Source organism: Pseudonaja textilis, chromosome 1 (genome assembly GCF_049901715.1).
Source record: "Pseudonaja textilis isolate UNSWEBS1 chromosome 1, rPseTex1.2, whole genome shotgun sequence".
Taxonomy (NCBI): domain Eukaryota; kingdom Metazoa; phylum Chordata; class Lepidosauria; order Squamata; family Elapidae; genus Pseudonaja; species Pseudonaja textilis.
In genome coordinates, this window is record NC_141990.1 from 105212489 (window position 1) to 105236137 (window position 23649).

The 23649-nt window shown below is 47.2% G+C and overlaps 1 protein-coding gene across 2 annotated transcripts; it reads right to left on the reverse strand.

The window, feature by feature from the left end:
• Positions 1-620: 620 nt before the first annotated feature.
• Positions 621-18848, reverse strand: POU3F2 (POU class 3 homeobox 2). 2 transcript variants are annotated; one of them, XM_087913863.1, is made up of 2 exons: positions 17658-18848; positions 621-1181 (listed from the first exon to the last, which is right to left on the reverse strand). In XM_087913863.1, the coding sequence occupies exons 1-2, from the start codon at positions 18756-18758 to the stop codon at positions 1107-1109; spliced, it is 1176 nt and encodes a 391-aa protein (XP_087769989.1). In that variant the 5' UTR covers positions 18759-18848; the 3' UTR covers positions 621-1106. The 2 variants fall into 2 exon arrangements, with proteins under 2 accessions (XP_087769989.1, XP_026582471.2); XM_026726686.2 differs by having other exon boundaries at positions 17430-18848.
• Positions 18849-23649: the final 4801 nt, after the last annotated feature.

Below are 23649 nucleotides of genomic sequence, written 5' to 3' on the forward strand. Positions count from 1 at the left end.
CGTGTGCATGGTGGAACAGTGATCCATATTAAAATAAGTGAATCAAAAGGTAATGTGACATTTTTTTTTTATTGGACAATTTCTGAAGTTCAAATTAGGGTCCCAAAAATCTTCACCTATTTTGTCTTTATACATTTCATACTTTCTGATACCTCCTGCAGGACAGATGATACTGTTCGTAAAACTTAACACTAGTTCATTGAGAGCAATTTCAGAGCATACCATACATTTCTATGGAGATTTTCCCCTTAAGGAATTGTCATCTGTCCTCAGCTGCAGGTAGATCACAGTTAGCTTCTAGTGAATTACCTCTCCGGATTGGTGACAAATGGGCACCGGCCTCTTGTCACAGCAACCAGGCAATAAATTATAATTTTGCACGCATATAGCTCCAAATGACCTGTGTGGTCATTAAAAAAAAATCACTTGAAGAATGAAAAAAAAACTGCACCCTTTGAGCAATTACTTTTGAATACCTCCACTGAGTTTAGTGAGGTGAGATTCAGAATGGTTTGAAGCATGATGATAAGCTTTTCTTGTCTAGGTGTCACCCGAAATGTGATTGTTCAAGTAAAGGTAGTGTACTGTAATATGTTTCATGACTTAGGCATATGCTGGTAGATAGCGCTGTTCTCCGCCAAAGATTTCTTAAGGGGGTTGGTTTTGCACATTTAAAATTGTTCCAACTTGTGAGGCGAAGTTCTCAGTGGAGCAGCTTTGGAGAAAAGAAAAGGCAAAAAGAAAAGCAATCCTGCAAAAATGAGTAGCTTTCTTCTGACTGTGTTCTTAAAAGCTGCAACAAGAGACTCCGTGAAGAAAACTGTATTATCACCACCAGTAGCAATAATCAAAGGCAGGGAGAGAGATTAAAAAACGTGATGTGGTGAGCAAGGACAGCATGTCATCTGAAGCCCCCACAAACATAATAGTAATAATAATAATAGAACCATAATAATAATAATAATAATAATAATAATAATAATAATAATAATAATAATCAATGCCCATTAGGGCCCGTGGAATAGCTAGGGAGCGTGTTGAATTTAGATGCCTTGCGCAGGAAGGCCGCAATCTTCCAGCCGACTATCAAGCCAGTGGTTCCATAATTAAAGGCAGCTTTGAAGCAACGTTGTCAGGGGGTGGCTTGAAGAGAGGGGGAGAGCTTCTCCCCAGTCTTGTTCCTGTAATAAGAAGGAAGAAACACATGCTGCCTCTGAACCTTCATAGGTTGCCAAAGAAGTTCCAGTAAGAATAGACTTGGGGAAAGGGCTTAAAAAAATGAAAAGGGGAAAAAAAAAAAAGCAAAATGTGATTTCTCTACCCAGAAAACAACAGACAAACATGCCAGCTGGCTAGGAATGCAACTATCCATCTATGATGGAGCTCTCTGAAGGCTGAGATCCCGCAGTTACCTCTAGGTTGCGATAGATGTGCCATTCTTAGGCTGTTGATTTGGAGAGGTGGCACATAAAATAGTAGAAATAATAGTATAATAATAATATTGATTGCCCTAATCGCAGAATTTGAACTTCCCTAATATCTTAGATGGCAGAAATTGAAGCCTAATAGAAGATACATATTAGATATATATTATGTATGTGGGGATATCCCAGAAGACTATAAACATAAATAAAATGAAATAAAATATACTGTTTTCCTAGTGACCATAATATATTACGATTCCATAGTTTCAGTGCATGCATAAAATGCATGTGCAGTGTGAGGCCACTGATAAATAACATTTAAACAATCATGTTTCTACATTAGATGCCCAAAGCAACCGTGAACATCACGCAAAGCTGAAAAACAAAAATCCTTGAATTGCAAGTAAAAGCTAACCTGAAATATTAAGTCATGCAATTGCTGGCACAGACTATTTCCTCTTTTATAGTATAGAAGTATATGAATAACTTCCCAGGGCTGCACATTGAGATAGTTTGCAAATTACCTAAAAGAACTGGTAAAAGTAAAAAAAAAAATGTATGCTTCTATGACAATGTATGCTTCTATATCTTGTCCAAGATATATTCAGATCTTAGATGGATTGAAGTCAGTGGCTTTACTATCTCGCTGGGAACAGCAAACTTTGTAAAGATCTTTTCCTACTGAAAGGGGGCTCATATCACTTTAAAATTTTATTCTCCCTTTCTAGAAATTTGTGTTTGAATGTATCCATATGTGTACAATGAACAAAGAATAATGTATAGGGAAACTACTTTGCAGCATTTGTTAACATTTCATCAGTTACTTAATATATAACTGCCTAATCTGACTCCTAAATTCTTTGGATATCTGCCTGTCTGCCCACTTGTAAACTTTATTCTTACCATGTTTCTTTATAATAGCAGAGAAATTGTCACTATTGGAAAATGGGAGGCTTGGTTAAATTTCTAGTTTCAGATGTAAATCTGTATTTATATCCATATCTAACCTTTGTTAAAGAGATCTGGGTGATTTAATTTCTAATATTATGTTAACTTTTCAGTTGTGACTACTTTTGAATTGTCACTAATATTATGTTAACTGTTGACTACTTGATTATGTCTCACTTTTGAATTGCACTGAATGTTATAAAAGCAAGGCCATTTCAGGGCTCATGGAATTAGAAAAAAACGCATACGTTACCATTAACAGAACAAGGAAGTCATCAACAAAATTCCCAAAGAATTAAAAATAAATAAATAAATAAATAAATTGGGCAGGGTTTCATCTTTATCATCTGAGGATTTCTCCACTTGAAAATTCTTGCTTAACCTAAATACAGACATCCACTACTTATAACAACCTGCCTAAAACATTTAGATTGTTCTAATGGCCATGAAAATTTCATGTACCCAGAAAGATAGAGAGACACTTCTACTGATGGATGATAGGATCTCAAGATGTAAACAAGGACCCCATAGCTACAATAGCAATAACGGCTTATTTTTGAGACACGAATTAATTGTTTCAAGCATACCGATCTGTTTATCCCCAGGTTTGATATGCAGCTATCAAAGAGCATGGATGCTTCAGTTAGAATACTAAAAGTTATATATGTTTATGAAATCATCAGAGGCTGATAGAAAAGGGAAAGACCTACAGAACAGGCCGGGGCTCCAATATTTATGGTTCATCAAGAATAACTCAGCATCAGCATTTGGCCTCTGGACAGCAGCTTTACCCATCTTATGCAGCAAAGATCTATGTACTTTACAATACCCATCTCCCCACCCCCCCAAATTCCTGGAGAGGGAACTGAGAACAAATTGCCTGATAAAGATAACAATGAGATAAGGAGAATCCTACAGCAGCCTTCATTGTGCTAATTGATGATTATGCTCCTGTGTAAATAGATTTAGAGGATCATATGCCTGTCCATTTAATTCCAGGGGAAAAGCCCCATGTTACTAATGTGCCTCCTGTTAGCTATGCTGCACACACACTGCAAACATGGCTTTCACAACTGAAATGCTTCTGAAGACTACATCAACACATTTAGCCCTTCAGTGTCAACAGAACGGGATAGGAAAAGTAGAAATAAATGTATAAACCAGTCACAAAATTGCTCCATGAGTGGATTGTAATGTATTTAAATTTATGTAAGTCAGTAGGACTTTGTGAGCTTTTACTTTTTGGGCGTAAGCAGAAGGCAATGAAAACTTTGGCTTCTTAAACAACATAAACACCACACCCTGTAATGTTAACATGGGATTTCCACAATTGCTAGTCTTTATATATCACTGTAGGCATTTGTTAAGGTCCTGAGGAGTGGACTTGCAAAAGGATAATGTTATGGAGGTAAGCTCATGAGATTATTTCCTTGCAGTTTATGCAGAGTCAAAAAAACTAACAGCTCTGTTATGTACTCCTATGCACGTTCCCTCTAAGGCAAGACTTCTCATGTTTAATGAGACTTATTTCCAGGAGGGAGACTTATTTCCATTGGGATAGAACTTTAAGACAGCTGGTAAAAAATGAGTGATCATATGCTGCCAAACCCACCATGATTTAATTTGTGTCAAGGTATTGTTCTGGGAAATATTTAGTAAAATAAATAATAGAAATCATTTAGAAAAGAAGCTGAGTTGCATTTTACATCTTACTGTGCCCCTATCTCTCTTTCTTCCCAAAATGCAGGATTCACACCAGCACAATTCTACGCTGCACAAGATGTAGCACTAGCCACTAGCTGAGATGGCTTTCAAGGCAGATCCAACATTCCCGGAAGACAAAACTATCACATCTAGACATGACAAGGAAAGGAAGAGACACAAGCCTGTCTAGAGACAGGAAGCCCCCTAAGGATTAATCTCAAGCCTTTAGCAACTGCCATGTGTTGCAGTTGGGGAAACTCTAATTCTGAAATCACTCCTTTTTTCAATAACTAGATTCACTCTGCTCCTCGAGGCTCTTTTTCACCTGGACTGCTGTGTAATCACAGACACAATCCTTCAGATCTTCTTTCCAAGCCTAGTGTCACCTGGTATGTTAGAAGAATATTTCACATCCTCTTTTTCATGCCATTCAGGCACATAAACATACAAACAAACACACAATTAACATAGAGCCCATACAGAATAAATCAAACCAACCTTCTGCTCCAGCTCAGGAACCAGCAATTCAATGCTTTCTAAATGTTTTGAGTCAAAACAGTTTGGTATAGCGAGTTATGGCATCAGGCTAGAAACTGAGAGACAATGAGTTCTAGTCTTGTCTTAGGCACAAAGTCAACTGGGTGACTTTAGGCCAGTCACTCTCTCTCTCAGCCCTAGGACAGAGGCAATGGCAAAGCACTTCTGAAAAAGGAAAAAACTTGCAAAGAAAATGGCAGGGACTTAATTCAGGCCGTGTCTGGAAATCAAGGAAGGAAAAAAAAAATGTTTTCACATACAGCTTTTTGTCATGGGCCAGGTGGGCAAAGTGGGAGCTGAAACATCTGGAAGCCATCAAGCCGCTTTTCTCTGTTGGAGCTCATACGCACCCGTTTAAATTACAGCCAAGGGAAAAAGAAGTGTTTCCCACCCCGAAGTGAGGTGACCTGTTCTGTCTTTAACTTTACTTTCTGGTTGAATATAAAGACAGTTAGACAGCTCCCAATGCCTTATTAACCATATACTGTCTGTCTGCCCAAGCTCTCTTTCCTGCTCCCAAAACTTTGTGGCACAACCTTGGGGGGGAAAGTGGCAGGGTCCAGGGAGGCAAAATGGTTTTAATCTCGGCCCAGGAAAATCAGGCTTGAGCCTGGTGCAGAAAGAGAAAACCATCTTTCGGTTCCTCCTAGTTATGGAAGCTATTTCCCTCCAGAATCCTAATTTTCTTCCAGCTGTGAAGCAAAGCCAGAAAACAATCAAGAGAGAATGTGGAGAAGCCTTGCTCTTCTCTCCTTCCCCTCTCCTTCCTTTGTTTCTTAACCTTTCTGCCCCTCCAACCCGGGTCAAACACCTGTGAACTCGCCTTCCAAAGTGGGTAGGAAGCCAAAGCTTCCCTCCTTTCTTTTCGCAACGCGAAAGGGGCGCTTGGGAGGGTCGCCCGGTTGGCTTTTGTTTTGGTTTGCTTTTTTTGGCCCGTCTCCTCCCCCCCCCCTTTTTTTTCCTCTATTTTTCCGAGCTTAACTTCGCCTCGGGGCCGCTGCGGGGCGCTCGAGTTCTTACTTTGGCTTCTTTTCGCGCGCCTCTCTAGAGCAGCTGCTGCATTGACGAGATGGGGCGGGTGGGGGGAGAATCAAAGGGAGGGGGGAAGGGGAGGGAGGCTTTATTCTCTTAATACCCACGCCGGGGAGACTTTGTTACAAAACAGATTCATGCGAGAAGGGCAGCCAGGCTGTGTAGTACAATGAACTCTCGGGGGAAGGATAAATCCTGTGGCACAGAGAATCTTTATGGCAGAGGGGCATTTGGCTGGCTCTAAAGCCCGCGCACGCGAATTCTCCCCCGCCCCCCACCGCCCGTCCTTTTCTGGCTGCCTGCTCAAGTCCTGCTTGAGAATGTTTGATCTCTCCCGGTTGGGAGACCCGCATGTCCAGCCGAGGCCCGATTCCCAACGCCCGTCCTTTGGGCTTGCCTGCTGGGACTTCTGCCCCAAGCGGCTCGGCGCTGGGGCGGTAGTTTTCCACGGCGGGACGTCCCTCGGATCCTTCCCAACCCCCCTTTTTTTTGCCCCCCCCCTCCGACTTGGATCCGCGACAAAGGATCTGGAGGCGGGAGAAGAGGAAAGGGGCAGGAGGCCTGCGCCCTGCTTGCAGAAGCCTCGGGGGATCCGCGGGATCCCGCCAAAAAAACAAGCCTGCCCCCTTCCTCTCCCCCGCATCCCAACTAGCCCGCGCCTTTCGCCAAAACGTCGCCAAAGGTCGCTCGGGTGTATCCCCGAAGAGCACGCAAAAGCACAAACTCAGCTGCACCTCGACTTCGGACCCGAGCAGGGAGGGAAAGGGGGCAGCGAGTGAGAGCCCCCATTTCAAAGGCACTTTCAGCAGCGGGGCGGGCAGCAACTCTGCCTTTGCTCCCAGCCGTTGACGGACGAAGAGGAGGAGGATAGGATTGTGACCCGGGAGCGCGGCTAGAAGGAAGCCAGCGGCTCCTCGGAGAAAGAACCGACGGCAACTACTACGAAAGAAAAGACAAGGGGTAGCTGGGAGCTGACGGTTTTCTCCACCGAAGAGCTGGTCGAGGCTGAAAAAGAGACTCTTTAAGATTTAGCAGCTGGAACTTGCTTCTAGAGAAGGAAGGAAGGAAGGAAGGAAGGAAGGAAGGAAGGAAGGAAGGAATTGCATTTTGTAAACGGGAGCAATTGCTACAATTCGAGAGTGAGCAAAGGAATAATAGTAATAATTCTCCTTTTCAAACAGTGTAGATACTATATTTCAAAGAGGGAGGAATAAAATTTCTGCATTATTTTTCGGGGAAGAGGGAAGGGGAGAAAGAGCTAGCCCAAAATAAATAAGTTATTACATTTTATGTAATAAAATGTAGCACTAGAAATCGTTGCCTTCATTTTACTTTTAAGAAAACAAACTTTCCCAGAATAATCTCGACCTTTGCGCAATTGGGGGCAAGCACCAAAGGCAATATCGATGGATAGGTAAAGCAGTAAAGAGCAGATGATCGCGCTTTTAAAAGACTTTGCTCAACCTAACCTAGTCCTAGACCTTTGCTAAAAGGGGGAAAAATAATCTTTGGATGGGAAAAAGAAAAAAAGTTAAATCTTACTCGTTTGAATGTTAGTTTCACGTTTAAATTTTAAACATTCAACAACAAATTTATTGCTGGAGTGCGGGGGACCTTCAGAAGCATCCTCAGACATCCCCCACCCCCAGAAAAACCCTTTCTTTCTCAGCCCAGGCGTAAATGGTCCGCTTTTAATCAAGAGTGGTAGTTGTCGGCTCTTTTATGTCTTTTGAAGGGAGGGGGCCAATGTGACAACTTCAAGGGAGCGAATTATACCCTCCCCCTCCTAAAAGGGACCAGCGCGGAGCCAAGGATCCCTAGATCAAACAGAAGCCATCGCAAGGCCCTAATTAGAGTAATTAGAATAATAAGTCTGCCTATATGTGGTAAGACAATGTGTACAAATAACTTTATTTAATGTATACTGCTAATCAGTGGTGCGTGCGTGCTTGAATGCTTTAGCGTAATAAAACTCACCCCTCGTCCGCCCAAACAATCAAATACAAATTAGTGTAATGATTGTGCCTGCCTGAATGTCTTCGCAAGCCACAGGCAGAGGGAAATAAATAGCGCCCTCCTTCTTGGCACACCTCGCTGACTGACCGCGGAGCTGGAGCCTACCCAGAGTTGGCGCTGAGCGCCTGGAGGAGAGGAGAAGGGCGGTCAAGTCGCCCCAAACTTTACCCCTGGGCTGCTGGGAGTCTGAGCTGGGCTTTGGGGAGAGGCTGGGCGGCACCGAGGCAGATACCTCCTTTGGGGGCACCTGCCGATAGAAACTGGGAACTTGGGGCTTGGTTGGAGGAGCTGAATCTCCGGCTGGGAGAGATGGCTCTCTGGACAGGCCGGGTTGTCCTAGGAATGGAAGGGTCCGCTATGTTTTTAAAGAAAATTCAGCTTAACTATCGGGAAGTCTTCCGCGAATTTAAGGCGGTTTCAGGCCTTTTCAGATCATCAAAAGCCTATAAAAATGGGCGCGGGGGGGTGGGAAAGGAGCGGAGAGGACAATTGCACCGTCACCTCCACTGGTTTCAAGAGTTGAGACGCTCTGCCTCGAAACGCGTTGCAAGCTTTCTTTTCGCCGTTGATACTATTTGTTTTTGTCTCCCGTAAAAGTTTGGTGGGGGAAGGAGGGTGGGGGGAGAAATGCACCCTCTGAAGTTTACGGAGCGAGGCATACAAGTTGTCTTCCCCGCCTGCTCCGGTTCATCTCCTAACTTTTTGCTTGGCTGTTTACATTCCCAACTAGTATAAACGCTGAAGCGTCTAGAAACTCAAAGGGTTCTAAGAAAACCTCATTTTAAAATACTTTTATTTTGGGATGGGTGGGAGAAGCATCACACAGAAACAAGGGCAAGTAGGCTAGAGGTAAGATTTGTGATGCCACCCGTAAGAGAGATTTAATGTTATTTCCACTGAAACCAGGAGGAAATCGGTAGAAATCCCACCTTCAAATTTTACTAGCTGCGAGTCTGCAATTAAAAAAACACAAAACAACACTATAAACACCCTTCCTCGGCAGAACAAGGGGATAGTCTCCCCCAAACCCGGCGAAGCATCACTTTTGATGTGGTTCGTCTCTGCCTGCTGCCTTAACTTTTCCCGCTTTAGCAAACAAAACACAAAGGGAAAAGTCACCCAAGGCGGCAGATGGCTCCGCGCCTGGGCTACCCAGGAAGGTCTCTTTCAGCACCCTTTGCAAATCAATGGAGCTTCTTGAATAAGAGCCCCAATGGATGGGGCGAGACCTTAGCCATCACCCTTTCTGAAAAAGGGGTTCATTTTGTCCAGAACGCCACAAGTATGGACCAAGAAGCAAAAAAGACTTCCTGCATTCCAAGAGATCCACGAGGCATTCTAGATTTGTTGATTGAGAATAAAAAGCCAATAAGTCCAATAGTTGCATCGATGTTTACCCAAGCACCCCAAATCTCACTGGCAAAGGGTGTTTAAAAAGAAAATGTTGGAAATCTTTCCATTTCCCCTTCTGCTTTGGCCTGGTAGCTGCCCCAGCTACAAAGCTACACCTTGGGCGCTCTCTGATTGACATCCGAGCATAAATTACTGCACAGCAATGGGACTTTTCTTAACAAGGACAGACTAAGAAGCAAAAAGACTTAAAAAGCTCTGTATAGCCCCAGTGATTTAATTTTTTTAAAAAAAATCGACATTATTTGCTGTATCTTGACACTCTTGGCCATCTGGCAATAATAAAACCGGGTTATAACGACTATGTTTTAAAAACAAACCGGTACCATTAATTAAACAGAATAAATCGCTCTTGCTTTTTCACAAATGTTCTAGTTGCTTGATACTAGCTGATGTCTGTTCACAACTCAGTCCTGCAACCAAGCCACAACTCCAGCAACGCTAATGTAACTTTAGAAGTGGCCTCGCTAGTTTCTTTCAGCTAAGAACTACGTGTCTCTCTTTAAATAAAAATGGGCTAAAGTAGTTTATTAACCTGGGAAAGGGTTAGGAATTTCCTATATTGATAGAACCCATTATGGCAAATCACACTACATCCCTCCTTTCCCAGAAGCACATTTCATCCCATTTGCTAGAACTTCACTCTCCCTTTTAACAGAATTGGGCTGCTTGCTGGGCTGTAATATCACAGTGCGATCCAGAGGTTAATGCTTTCTACTGAGTCTAGAGAGGCCTGTTCTGAATTGGGTTCTGATCTGGCGGCCCAGCCATCTGACTGCTTAGCTGTTCAGCTCTTTCCTCTTCTGTGCCTGTTGCCCAGAAGTTACTTCGCAATGTGTTTAATGGGACTTTCTGCACGGAAGACGAAGCTGAGGGCAGAAGTGAAGTTTCAGTTAACCGAACGCAATCCAGGGATTGGCAGCCGAATGGAAATGCATTCTTTGTAGCTAGCCAGGGATGAAAAGGCGTTTTTTCCCACCAGCAAGTTACTCATCTTCCCCTGAAAATCCCCCTGCTTTCTCTATCCTCGGACAATTTTGACAGAGCCTAGTACGGAACCCAGTTCTTTCTTTTCAGGTCTCACATCTGCTTTTCTAACCGGCTTGCTCTTTTGCCTTCAGCAGAAACAGGAGGCGCGCACAGTGTAATAAACGGGCTAGCGACTCCTTTGGGCCTGGTAGCTGTCCCAACTACAAAGCTACACCTTGGGCGCTCTCCTTTCCTCATCCTCCCCAGTGTCAAGGTCTGCTTCTCTAGCTCACTTCAAGGGCGAAGGGTAAAATACACATGAAAAGGGGAACAGACAGTAGTCCTAGGTTTTACTTACACGTAAAGATGTCTACCTAATCACTTTGTTGTTTGTATGTACACTGAGAGCTTATGCACCAGAGACAAATGCCTTGCGTGTCCAATCACACTGGGCCAATAAAGAATTATATTCTAATTCTATGAAAATCCATGTGGAGGAGTACACCGGCTATCTTATAGAGGCGCTGACTAAACCCACTGAAATTAAGTTGCCATCCATACAGAAGCATGTGGACGGGAGACTCCGAGTCAGCCTAATGCGATGCACTGGGACTCGTCTTCTCCCCTCCCCCCAATAACTGATAACCGTCCACCTGAAAGACGCAGGGCAAATTAAACTGCAAGAGAGAGGGGGCGGGGAGGAGGCTTTCTGTTCTGTCTTGCCTCTCCCCTCGTCTTCGAACCGATTCGGGAGGATAACTGAGAGAGAGGGCCCCAAACCTTAACCTCGGCAAGGGATGCTCAGATTTGGATAGATGAAAATGGTACCAAGTAAAAAACAAAGACATAGAAAACAGCAGAAAGCGCCCGAGTTGTGTCCCTGCCCCAGATCGTAAAGGCACATTTTTGGGTGGGTGGTGGGTGGGATGAAGCTGCGGTCCTCATATAATGACAAGGATACCAGCGAACACAACCGCTTTGCCAATGGAGACTGTGGCTAGCTAGAAAACTGCTCTTTTCTCATGCAAAGCCCGTCGCTCCTGTGCCATTAAAAAAAAAAAAAAACCTACCTCATTTACATATTCATTTATCGCTTGGCCCAGGAATGTAAACATGAACCCCGACAAGGATGGGGAGAAGCAAATTTATAAAGGGAAGAGAAGCGATTCCTAATTTAACTGGTAAACAAAACAAAACAAAACACCACGCGTTAAAAACCTTTCTTTAGACTGTTTTCTTTTTATAAAAAAATGGGAGAGGAATAGATAAATCAATTCGTTCCTGATAACTTTTAATTCAGGAGAAACCCCCCCCCCTTAATATTGGTTCAGGACTGGCTCAATCATTAACTATTCTTTGAGAAAATAACTGATGATGGGGATGATAATACAACAACAAACACGCATCCCTGTTCCTCTCGCCTTTCGCAACTTCTCCAAACCGCTGTTTTATTCCGGCTACTCTTTACTTTACTTCCTCAAGTCCCCCTTTAAGCTAGGGACACGTTCCCAGATAAATAAGAGACCTTCGCAGTGACTTTCAACTTCAACTTCAACCACCCCGCCAAAAAAATAGCGAGAGGTGACTTAAGCTCCGGGGAACTAACGCAACCGCCTGCTTTGCTCTTCCAGTCACCCAGTTCAACAGTTCAACCCCACGGCTGCTTTTCTTTTCTTTTCTTTTTAACACCCCACCTTTTGCCCAGCTCACTTTGATTATTTACTGCCGTTGGCTCAAAATCGACATTGCTGTCAAAAGATATGAAAACGGAATGGGGGAAATCGGAAAAGCCGAAGGAATCGCTCTGGTCGAGTTGAGGAGGAGAGGAAAAGGGTGTGTGTGCGCGTGTGTGTGTGTGTGTGTGAGGGGAGAACCCTCTGTTTTGCCTGGGTAAGTTTCTTCCCCCTCCCCGGGTTGTGGTTCTCCAGAGAGATCTCCGACAGAGCGCTAAAAAGAAGGACAGATGCAGATGGAGATAAAGGCCCTTTCCTTAAGCCAAAGAAGTTCCTGAGAGACTTCAGACTGTGGCGGCTGTCTTTGGAGAAGAGGGGTGGGGGTGGGGTGGGGTGGGGTGAAAAGAGGCCTTTTCAGAAGAAGCTCGACCCCCCCTCCTCCTCTCCCTCCAACCCGACCCTTCTCTGCAGGGAGTCGCCGCTGCTCTGTTTCCCCAACAGGCAACAGACGGGGACTGTCCCGCTGAGACTTTCCCGCGGGAATACACGCGTGCACAGGCTGGCGCGCGCGGGGGATGGTGGAGCGCGTGTGTTTTGAGCAAACTCGCCTTTTAAAATTATTATTATTATTATTTTTAAACAAGCCTGCAAGCCAGAGCCAAAGGGGGGCGCGGGATGAAAGGCCTCCGCCGAGGCCTTTCCTGGCGTGTCCTCTCCCCCTCCCCCGTCCGGTTCGCCTTTGGGAAGAAGCGCTACAGAGAGGCCGCTCGGGTGTCCTGCAGAGGGCAGAGGCTGCCCAGTTTTCGCCGCTTCAGACGCCCACCCGCCCTCGCCGCTATTTATTTTATTTTTATTTATTTTATTTTTTATTTAAAAAAATACAAACAACTCAGCCAGCTATTGACCAAAAGGACATCCAATCTATACCCAGCTTAAACGTTTTTACCCATCAGCATATCTGCGGTCGCAGAACACTCCTTCTTGCTGTCACTTGGCTTCCAGACTATTGATAAGATCATTTAGCTGAATCTGTTTGGGACCAGTGTAATATTGACTAGGAGTTAGAAAAGATGATTAAATCTAATAAGCCTGGAAACTACCATTAAAGGAGGGAGGGAAGAGAGGGGGGGAGGACAGAGAGAGAGGGGGGGGGGAAGGGTCTGGCAGAAGGAAGGAAGGAAGGAAGGAAGGAAGGAAGGAAGGAAGGAAGGAAGGATGAATATGGGGCCTTAACGAAGGACCAGAGACCCACTGTAGGAAAGGTGAAACCCAGATATTCATAGGCACACCCGCAGAACCCAGATATTCATAGGCACACCCGCAGAACGAGTCTGCTCCTTTGAAGATCCTCGACCCATGAACCAGCCAGAGCAGTTCTCCGCTCTTCTTCTGCTCTATCCTCTTTGCAAGCGGGCCTTTGTGCTTCCATCACCCCAATCCTCAAAGGCGCAACACAGGCCTGATTCTACACTTTCGCCTTGGGAAGGGAAAAAAAAAGTCCTATCGCCATAAGCTCAGGTCCTCGAGATGCAGAGAAGCAGAGGACGCCTTCCCACTGCAGGGAAAAGAACAGTTTAGGTTTTGGAAATCTAAAAACAAAACAAAACAAAATCACCCTTGCTGCCAAATCTCTTTTGATAGACGTTTTTGCTCTCCTGAGAAAATGTTGAACTTCTCTCACCTAAACTGGATCTGAGTGAGGAATTCCAGTTGAATGCAAACATTTTGGTGACAGAAACAGTTTAATTAAAAAGAGCACGTATGCAGATAACCCCACTCCTTCTACACACACACACACAGATATATTGCACTGTATCTGTTATGAAAAAGAACATCAATTGTACTAAATTGCCACTATTTCAACCTGCATCTCTAAAGACCTTCCACCTTCTATCTGAGGAGTGATTCAAAAGCCGCTAACCTTCTATCCCAAATGAATATCAAGAGACTTTATTATTTTTTCCCAGTGAGAATTACTTCTTGCCATATATTCAAACAGATGTTCGAATTCCCCATATCTCACTTGGTCCCTGAGAAACGTTCAGGGCATGCAATCACACATTGTGCTGGCTACCCATGATATACAGGCAGGCCCAAGCTTTAAAATCAACTTAAATCTCTCATTAAATTTGCAGGCCTATATTCTTGCTGCGTGATACCAACTAGCATCATTACACTACCAAAATGAGAAAAATCTGCCTTGTCCATCAGGCACAGAGTTTATTCCAAAATGTCATGAAATAAAGGGGTGAAGGGGAGGTCAGAGAATCCATTTCAACAGAAGTAACTATTTTCTATTCCCCTTGAGAGAAGGGAGTACACACACACACACACAAGCACACTATTTTGTCACTCAATGTTCCTTCCTCGACAGCAAAAAAATAAAGGATATGCCAATAAGTCGAAGAAACTATAAAGGTCTTGTGTATTTCTGTTTTATGTAGATAATAAAATATTACTTTAACATAAATATATAAGGATCTCTGCGCTTTTATTTTTCCCCACTTTCAAATGTATGTATTGAGCACATCCAAATGTACCAAAAAACAAGGTATTTCTTTAAAGAGACTGAACCAAAAAAAAAAATATACATCCCATATAGAATTTTTGTTTGTTTACCTACTCATTTAAAGCTACAGAAAAAAAAGAACAGTTTCCAGAACCTGTTTGCTTTAGAAGAAATAAATATACATTGAGGCAGGCCACTTAAAAATGATATGAAAATATTTCCCTGGGTAGCATTTAAAAAGAAAAAGAAAAAAAATAGACAAAGGAAACATTTCAACTATTTCTGCATTTCAAAGGACAAATATTAAACATATATACAGAATGGTAAGGTTTGCTTGGTAACTTTTTTTAAAAAATTATCTTTAGGTAAATCTTGCCAAGAGTTAAGAGGTCTACCTTCTCCAAACTCCTTCTTCTGACCTTACCCAGGTATTAATAAGTGTTACTATCCCACTGCTGCCACTTCTTCCTTCCTGACCTGAATACCAATAGATAAGGAGTTTTTCTCCATCTTATAATCAAGAGCAGCCACAATAATCTCAAAAAGAAAACAGTATCCACATTGTTTGGGGGGGGGGGATATCCCTACAATGTGAACCGAACATGATAAAGACTGTCTAGAAAGCTAATGGGGAAATTAAATTCCAGTGTCAGACTGAGGTTTTAGAGCAACCCTTCTTGGAGACCAAAATATTCTGAAATCCAACTGACCTAACCCAACATTTAATCGGAGAAGTTCTCCAAGAGAAGATTTGTCTGGCCTCAGAATTTTCAACAGGCAAACTTTCGTAAAAATGATTAGAAAACAAAGTTACACAGACACCCCTGTTTTTGTGCTGAGTAGATGTTTCAGAATGAATTACGATCACAGTTTCAGTGGTTACCCCTAATATGGAATATAATACACAATTTCAAGGCTCTCCTTCAGCTCCCTCCTCTCTAAAAACCTTCTGCCTTGTTGTTTTGGTTTGTTTGGGGAAAGTTAACCAATTTTCTGTCAAGTTAATACCATGAACCCAGAGGAGGTGGTAAAGGAGAGAATTGAAAAATGTCTTTCAGGTTGGTTTTTATTCTCACCCCATTGAAATCTTTTCCAAAAAAAAAAAAAAAGGACCGCTAGAGTTAAAGCTGGTCTTTTTCATACCATTAAGCTGATCTGTCAGGCAGCATCTGAGATGCTAAACCCTAGAGGAAAAAATTCCCACCTGCACAAGGCCTCCCAGCCACTTTAGGCTTGGGACTTGCCTCCTCAACTATGCCCTTGACTTTGAAAGCAATCTTCACAAGTCATTTTTGATTTGGGAATCAATCCCCGCTGATTCCAGGGAATCAACACCCATCAGCCTGAACTCCCCCTCCTCCTATTTCAATGGGACGAAATCTATCCAAAGGAGGCAGCGCTCTTTTGATAGAGCCTCTCTCCCCTCCCTCCCTTGAAGTCAAACCTCCCCTTGAGATGAATGGGTCTAGGGTGAGTTTTCTTTCTTTCTTTCTTTCTTTTTTTGCCATGGCTGCAATTCTTCCATTGCGGAACTCACAGTGGAAGCTCGGGAGGTGGAAGCCAGCCAGCCCCATTTAAAAGGGGCATCCCTTAGGTTTTTAATCTTTGATAAAGCAAATCAAAGGGAAATGCTCTACCTTAGGATCACAGAGCTGCTCCTCTGAGCTTTGTTACTTTGATCAGTGAGGTTTTCCCTTTCCCCCAGAATGAAGGGCTTTGCCTTCAGGGGCTCCCCCCCTTCTTCCTTTCACATTGAAAAGCAGATGTCACTTTCACTGTCCTAAGGTTCGAGTACTGCTGGGTATGCAAGGCATATAGAAGGACCTTTCTCAAGTGAAACAATCCTCTCCCTCTTGCCCTCTCTTCTTCTCCTTCTTCTTCTATCCCATTGTTAGGGTCCTCTCCCCAAAGTGCCCCTTTCTGGTGGGAAAAACGACCAGAGCTTTCAATCCATTCCTCTCCCCACTTTTTGGATCAATTAACTGTGGTTTGCCCAAATGCCTTGACTTTTCCCCAGTTGGCATTCAGAGAGGTTGGATAATTCAGAGAGGACAGCAAGGGCACGCTGGCTGGGAATAGTGGGGCTATAGCTGAAGAACCACATCCACTTAAGAGAAGGAGGCTTAAGAGTAAGTCTTCATTCTCCGTTTTTCTTTCCTAATTCTCACATGCCAACTATCTCCGGTGATCTCTGCTGCTGAATAATTTCAGAACCGCATTTGTGGGAAGTAGCTGTTATTTCTGCCCTCTCCACCTTTCCTCTCCCTCTTTTCTTCTGGTTTTCACAAGATTAAAGAGCTCCGCTTTCTCTCCCTAAAGGCAGCAGAAAGAGCAAACTAAACTTGCCTTCCACCTCAAACTTCAAGGCACCCACACCAAAAGGAAAGGCCAGATCCGCAGGGATGCCTACCCTGGGCCAGGTAGAAAATGCAAATCGTTCCTTGCCCCCTCCCCTACCGGCAAATGAGAAAGAGATGAATAATGGGCAAACATCCATTTCCAGCAGCACAAATTTGTCAGCTTGGCCTTTCGAAGCCCTCTTCCGTGCCTTCGCGTTTGCCTGCCCCCCGCCAACCCCCCCGCCCCCCCAAACCGAGATCAAAAAGTGTTAGAGGTGCACCTGGCTTAAATCCCTCAAGGGATGGGCTGCTAAGTCAAGCCCAATGTTCCTTTTCACTCCTCTCTCATTTAAGAACCTGGCCGGGGGTGGGGGCTGTGCCTGGCTGCCGAGAAGAGAGAAAGAGGGAGAGAAAGGGAGAGGGAAAGGATAAAGAGAAAGAGAAAGGGAGAGAAAGGAAAAGGGAGAAGGAGAGAGAGAGGGGGAGAGGGAGAGAGAGAAAGGGGGAAGCTCATGCTGCGAGCCAACGGGTGGAAGGAAGGGGGCAGGCACCCTCTCGCCTCTCACACATCCCTCCGTATACTCACTGCACTTCATTGCCAGGTTACTCGCCTGTAAAGGTCAAAACACACCCTCATTCATTACCCACTTGGCTACCGTTTCAAGCATAGTTCAGTGCAGTCGCCTTCCTTCCTTCCTGTTTTGTTTTGTGTTTTGTCTGCTTTTTGCTTTGTTTTAAAAGGGGGAGGGAAACAATCAAAAGGATCGGAGGAGTCGGGTCAGAGGGAAGAGGCCTGGGCTCGGCCCCCTCGACCCCCAGCCCCCTCCTCCTCCGCCCCGTGCGGAGTTCACTGCACAGGAGTCTGTACCCCATGGTGCGGCGGCGGCGTGTCCCTGCTGGCCCCATACACGTCCTCGGCTCCCGGCAGAGCCCCTCCCGGGGGAGTCATGCGTTTCTCTTTCTGTCTCCTGTTACAAAACCACACGCGGACCACCTCCTTCTCGAGCTGGAGGCTGTCCGCCAGTGAGGTGATCTCCTGGGCGGAGGGCTTGGGGCACTTGAGGAAATGGCTCTCGAGGGCGCCCTTGACGCTCACCTCGATGGAGGTGCGCTTTTTCCGCTTGCGCCCCTGCGCCGCGATCTTGTCTATGCTGGTGGGGCTGCCGGACGAGGAGTCCGCCTCCTCCAGCCACTTGTTCAACAAAGGCTTCAACTTGCACATGTTCTTGAAGCTCAGCTGCAGCGCCTCGAACCTGCAGATGGTGGTCTGCGAGAAGACGTTGCCGTAGAGGGTGCCCAAGGCCAAGCCCACGTCCGCTTGGGTAAATCCCAGTTTGATCCGCCGCTGCTTGAACTGCTTGGCGAACTGCTCCAGGTCGTCCGAGGTCGGCGTGTCCTCGTCCGAGTGCGCCTCGTGGTGGTGGTGGTGCGGAGGCGGCGGCGGTTGGCCCCCGTGCGGGTGGTGGTGCGGGTGCTGCTGCTGCTGCTGCTGCTGCTGCGAGAGGTGATCCGGGTGGTGAGGGGGCGGCGGCGGCGGCTGCTGCTGCGGAGGCGGCGGGGGCTCTTCGTGGGCATCCCGCAGGCTGTGGTGATGCATGCCCGGCTGGCCGGAGCCCAGCATCCCGTTGACCGTGAAGCCCGGGGGTTGCGAGTAGAGCAGCCCGCCTTGGCCGCCGCCGTTAGCCGCCGCCATGCCGGGCGGCAGGTGAGCCGAGCCGCCGGTCCTCCAAGCCACGGCCGCGGCCACGGCGGCGTGGTGGCTCCCGGCGTGGTGGACCAAGTGCGGGGGTCTGCCTTGCTGCTGCGCCTGCTGGTGATGCTGCTGCTGCTGCTGCTGCTGTTGGAGCTCGTCGCCCCGACCGCCGGCCTGCACCACTGAGGGCTTGATGTCCTGCTGGCCCAGCGGGCTGGGGGACCATGGCGAGTCCCCGCCGTTGCTTCCCCCGCCGCCGCCGCCGCCTCCGCCGCCTCCGCCGCCTGCCCCGCCGCCGCCACCGCCGCCGTGGGACAGCGCCGTGATCCACTGGTGAGCGTGGCTGAGCGGATGCCCGTTGCTCTGCAGCGCGTAGTCCGCCTGCACCAGAGCCTGGGCGTCTCTGTAGCCGGCGCCGGGCTGCATGCTCCCCGGCGGCTCGGCGTGCACCATGGGCGAGCTGGAGGTAAGCAGGCTGTAGTGGCTAGACGCTGTGGTCGCCATGACTCTCCGAGCCGGACTGAGGGCTCCGCTTAAAGGAGCCGCGCATTTGACAGCTACTTTTTCGCCTCGGGCTCCTCTCGCCGCTCGCTTCCCCCGCAAGTCCGCTTGGCAGAGCCCACTGCAAAGGCACGCGTCCCTTCTCCTCCCTCCCTCCGGCCCCCATTGGCTCCCTGCGCTTTGATTTACGTGGAGACCTCTAGCAACCGGCTCAGGGGGAGCCTCCCATTGGCCCCGGCCCTGGTGCTGACACCACGCCTCCAACACAGCGTCTCTCTCTCTCTCTCTCTCTCTCTCTCCCCCCCATCTCTTTGTAATCAAACTCTAAGGAGGGAGAGAAGGAAGGAACGCACGCACGTGGGGGGGGGGGGAGAGGAACAGGCAAAGAAAGGAGATGGTGGGGGGGGGGGGAAGAAACAGATGAACAAACACTGAGAAAGCAGAAGGAGCCGCTCAGTCGCTTCTGGCCACCTGCGCTGCGCCCGGTGGGTAGGGGAGCCAGATGAGACTCGCCCCTCTTTCAAAGCCGTTCAAAACTCAGCCGCCTCTCCTTTGCAGGGAACAGCAAACAGCACGGGCAAAGTGCACCGGAGGGCCGGAGGAGGGGTGCCCCGGTTTGTTAACGGCCAACTTGATTGAATTCTCTCCTCCCGCCCCAGCGTCGTTTCTCGCACACGGAGGGCATAGGGACAGCGAGAGGGAGGAAAGAGAAGGGCCTATCCATTCGATGGGAAAGCAACGATTGCAGGCTTGGACTTAGAATCCCTTGCCTGGCGGGGCCCCTCTCCGTGCTTTCCTTGGAGATCCCAGGTGGTTTGGGGGTGGTGGTCTTTGCCTCTAACGGAGCCACTTTCCCGGTTTGCAAGGAAGGCTCACTTTGAGCGAGACTTTCTCTCGCCAACTTTGCGCCGCGTTTCCGGGAGCGAGGCTCGCCCTGTCAGCGCTATTAGAAATGTAGATAACAAGCGCTCTCCCCGCTGGCTTAGAAGTGAGGCTCGTTACTATCGCTGTGACCAAAGAAGTGCCTGAAGTGGCAATGCAGTCCACAGTGCCGAGGGCTTTCCTGCCACCTCCCCCACCCAGCCTCCCTCCAAGCACTTCTCTTTGGGTCTTGGCGCCCCATAATCCAAGAGAAACCTGCTCCTCCTTGCCCACAATGGAAGGATAAGAAAGATGGGGTGGGAGGGGGAAGGGTGTCCAGAGTGCCGCAGCAGCAGGTGCTGCTGGGAAACAAAACTTAGAATTTGAAGGCTTAGCTTTGCGCTTAAGCGCAGGGGCGAACCTAAAAGGCGACGATTGTGTGCTAAGGTTCTCGCTCCCGGGAGACCACCGGCGAGTTTACAGTTCAGCCACTTTTCTTTCTTCACAAAGAAGGCGTGTTGGTCCTGCAGGAGCTTAGGGACAGGGAAAGCGAAACGGCCTGATCTAATACTATTCCCTCCCCATCCTTGATTAAATCCATTTATGACTTAAGTCCCTAGTGGGGGGGGGGGGCGGCAATAGCTGGGTCCGGCTGCTTAATAGATCCTCCAAACCAACCCTCTTAAAAGGAAGGCGTCTCTCATCGAGGCTTGGTTTTCAACAGAGCACTACTGGCCTTGCGGAGGTCAAACGGGTGCTTAACCAGAATGGATCCATCCATTGTTCTGAGAAATGTGCCCCAGACATTTCCTTCCAACAAGGCTATCTCCACGTTGCACCCGTTGTCCTATCTCCTGCTTCCAAGCCAAGCCAAGCCAAGGAGAGAGGCGCCGCGTTGTTGTGCAATAGCCACAGACTGCTCCGGGCCAGGCTATAGACACGTCATACACTCCAGTATTCCCTTGTATGAAAGGCCCTGCCAAGACAGGCGGGAGAATTTACGGGCACCACAAGCTAGGAGCAGCTTCCTTTCAGCCAGCCCTCCGCAGTTTATCACCCCAAGGAAGGTTATTTTGTTAGTAAGATTTCTCTCCGTGGTGTGTGTGTGTGTGTGTGTGTGTGTGTGTGTGTGTGTGTGTGGTGTCTAACACATAGCTTTTATATTATATTTGCATAGGCAAACACAAAAGGGGACGCCAGGGATAGTAGAGGTCACCTCTTGGTTCCGGGAGAGCTCGTAAGAACCTTTCAGGTTGAGCGCTTGGAGCTTGAAATCCCTTGCTGAAGTCGAGGTGCCTTGGAGGTTGCAAGGACAGACCTCCAGGGCGCTGGGTTATGTGCCTGTCCTCCACCCTTCGTTGCGCTTAGCTAAACTGAACTGGCTCTAAAGGCATGCGCCTGCGATTGTGCCTAGGTGGATCATCCCAGTAAAATGACGTCGAGGTGAATTTTCAAAGAAAGCGGCCGATAGTTTGAAAAGTGTCCAAGAAGTATGATGGGGGAGGGGATGTCTTTATCAGTTCTTTTTAGAACTAATGTGCAATGGTAATCACAAAGAATAGCCTCTTAATCGGGAGTTATTAAGAGCATTCCGGTAACAGCAAATTTTCTCAAAAAGTTTTGTGAAGCTAGTTATAACTATGTTTGGGCTCTCCCTCCCTCCCATTATCCTCTAGCGCTATTGGCTAGTCTAGTAGCTAATTCACCTAGAAACAAGGAATGGTTCGACTTATTCTCTTTCAACGTTCAAGTTCTAGGTAGATCACAAAGACGCGCGTTTTACTTTGCTGGATTAATAACCGCTGCTCTCTATTCGCAGCTCTCATCAACAGCCCGCGGCTTCGCAGAGAAGGAGTAGGTAACCAGGCCCCGGTGTGTGTGTGTGTGTGTGTGTCTTCCAATGTTTACGAGAATGGCTTCAAGCAGGGAGGGTGCGTGCGCAGTGAAACACACACACACACACACACACACACAGGGGAGAGACATAAAGGATACCCACAAAGGAACTGCCTGGAACAGAAGGGTCTTTCTCCCCTTAATTCTGATGGTCTCAATGGCTGATCGAAAGCCATTAAAAGTTGCTCGAGAACTCTGAATAAAGAGATCCACTAAGAGGCCTCGGGCAGAGATTTAGGGGGCAGGGGAGGAGGAGGGAGAGGGTTGCATTCTCAAGCCAAGTCTTCGCTCGGGCCACCTGCAGCCAGTCTTCCCATCCGTTCCAGAGCTCCTGTGCCTGGATCTGCCTTGGAAGAAAAGCCGCAGCTCTCCACCAATCCCACAAGGTTGTCCTTAAGGTCGGCTTGGTCCCAAGGCCCGGAAACAAACCTCTTCCGCTCCTCTTGCTGGGAGACGCAGCTGCCGATCCCGGGAGTCAGTCCTTAGGCGCCCCGTGGGGCGGAGGGGGGCAGCGGGGGGGGATAAACTACCGCGAATGGCTCTCTAAAAAAAAAAAAAAGCGAAACAAAAACAACCCAAAGCAAAGCAAGGGGTCCTTCCTCGCAGCCGCCCCCCCCCCTTTCCATGAGCCGTCTCTTCCTCCGCCCTCCCCCTCCGCTGAAATTAATCTTCCCGGGTCTTCCCCTGCCGAGAAGCGCGGGAGATGCTGGAAGCCAAGTCCCACCTCTCCGTCTGCCGCCCCCCCCACCCCCATTTCGGCGCATCCCGGTCAGGAATCAGCTCCTTCCAGCATTGCTTTGCGGCCGGGAGGAAAAGCTTAGCAGGGGCGCCTTGGGTGTGCTGTGGTTCAGGCTGGAGGAGAGGGCGAGTATGACCTGTGCTACCCCCTTCATCGCTCCCTCTCCTGCCTCCGCTGCCTTCCTTCCAAAGGAATAGGTAACAAACCTGCTAGATTATATATCCCTCGAGGCTGCCTTTGAGCGACGGGGGAATAAAGGCGCGAGAGGGATGTGTGTGTGTGTGTGTGTTGGAAACTACTTTTAAAACCGCTACAGCTAAGCCATGTGGAACTTGCGTCGCTCGTGGGCTGGGGACGAGCTAAGGCAAAAGCATGGGGAAAAAACAAATTTACCAGGGCATGGTTGTGTGTCGTTCAGCCAACCTTAGTGCTCATTCTCATTACTAATACGTTAGGGTAACAGCGCTTGGTTGACGTTAAGAAACGTTAGTCGTTTCTTAATCCTGACCCAACGCATCTCTTAAAGTCATTATATCAATATAAAGGTAACGGGGACGGGCTTTATAGCGCTTCAGCGAGGCTGTTACTGCTATATGTGTAGTTGCTGTGCCATATTGGAAATGGCCAATAAACGGGGACCCTTAGAGATAGGAAAGGTACAACTATCCAAGGCCAGAAGAGCTTCCTTGCTATCTACTCCCTTTACTCTTCTTGGCATCAGTAGGCCATTGCTAACTATTGGAATCAGTTGAAAACCATAAAATCATTACCTGTTGTAATAGCAAATAATCTCTTTGTGAGTGCATTGGTGCTTGCGCATACCCCTGCAACCATCTCTAGATTCAATCCAGTGCTTTCCCTGTAATTTTGCAAGCAATAAATAAGAATGATTTAGTAGAGAGAGTAATGTATTATATTATAACCTCCCTGTTAGCAAACTGACTCGTTCCAGTATTTCGCATAATTCATTCCTCTGTAAAAATCTGGGTTTATCAGCCTGCCCTTTTTGGGAGAGGCCTTTCTTAAACATCTGTGCAATCCCATTCTATTACTAACTGGAGGAATTAACCTTAGTGAATTGGATGTTGCTAAATATGGATAGGAGGATTCCCACCCCCACCCCCCTTTCACACCTACTGCCACAACTCACTTGGCTCTACCACTTTCACACCTTGATCCAAGTCAAATCCAAGTAAAACACTGAGATCGCCCCCTCCCCCCAATGCCTTGCCCCTCATGGAAAGGCCAAGCTCGGAGCTGGACGCGCACACGTGCTCTTGCCCAGGGTGCATTTAATGTAATTATTGTGAGCTTGGGCCCTTTTGATCTTGTTCCCTTTCAACCTTTCGGAACGGGCGACGAATCATCCAATCTTGGGCTTTGGTGCAGCTTTTTATT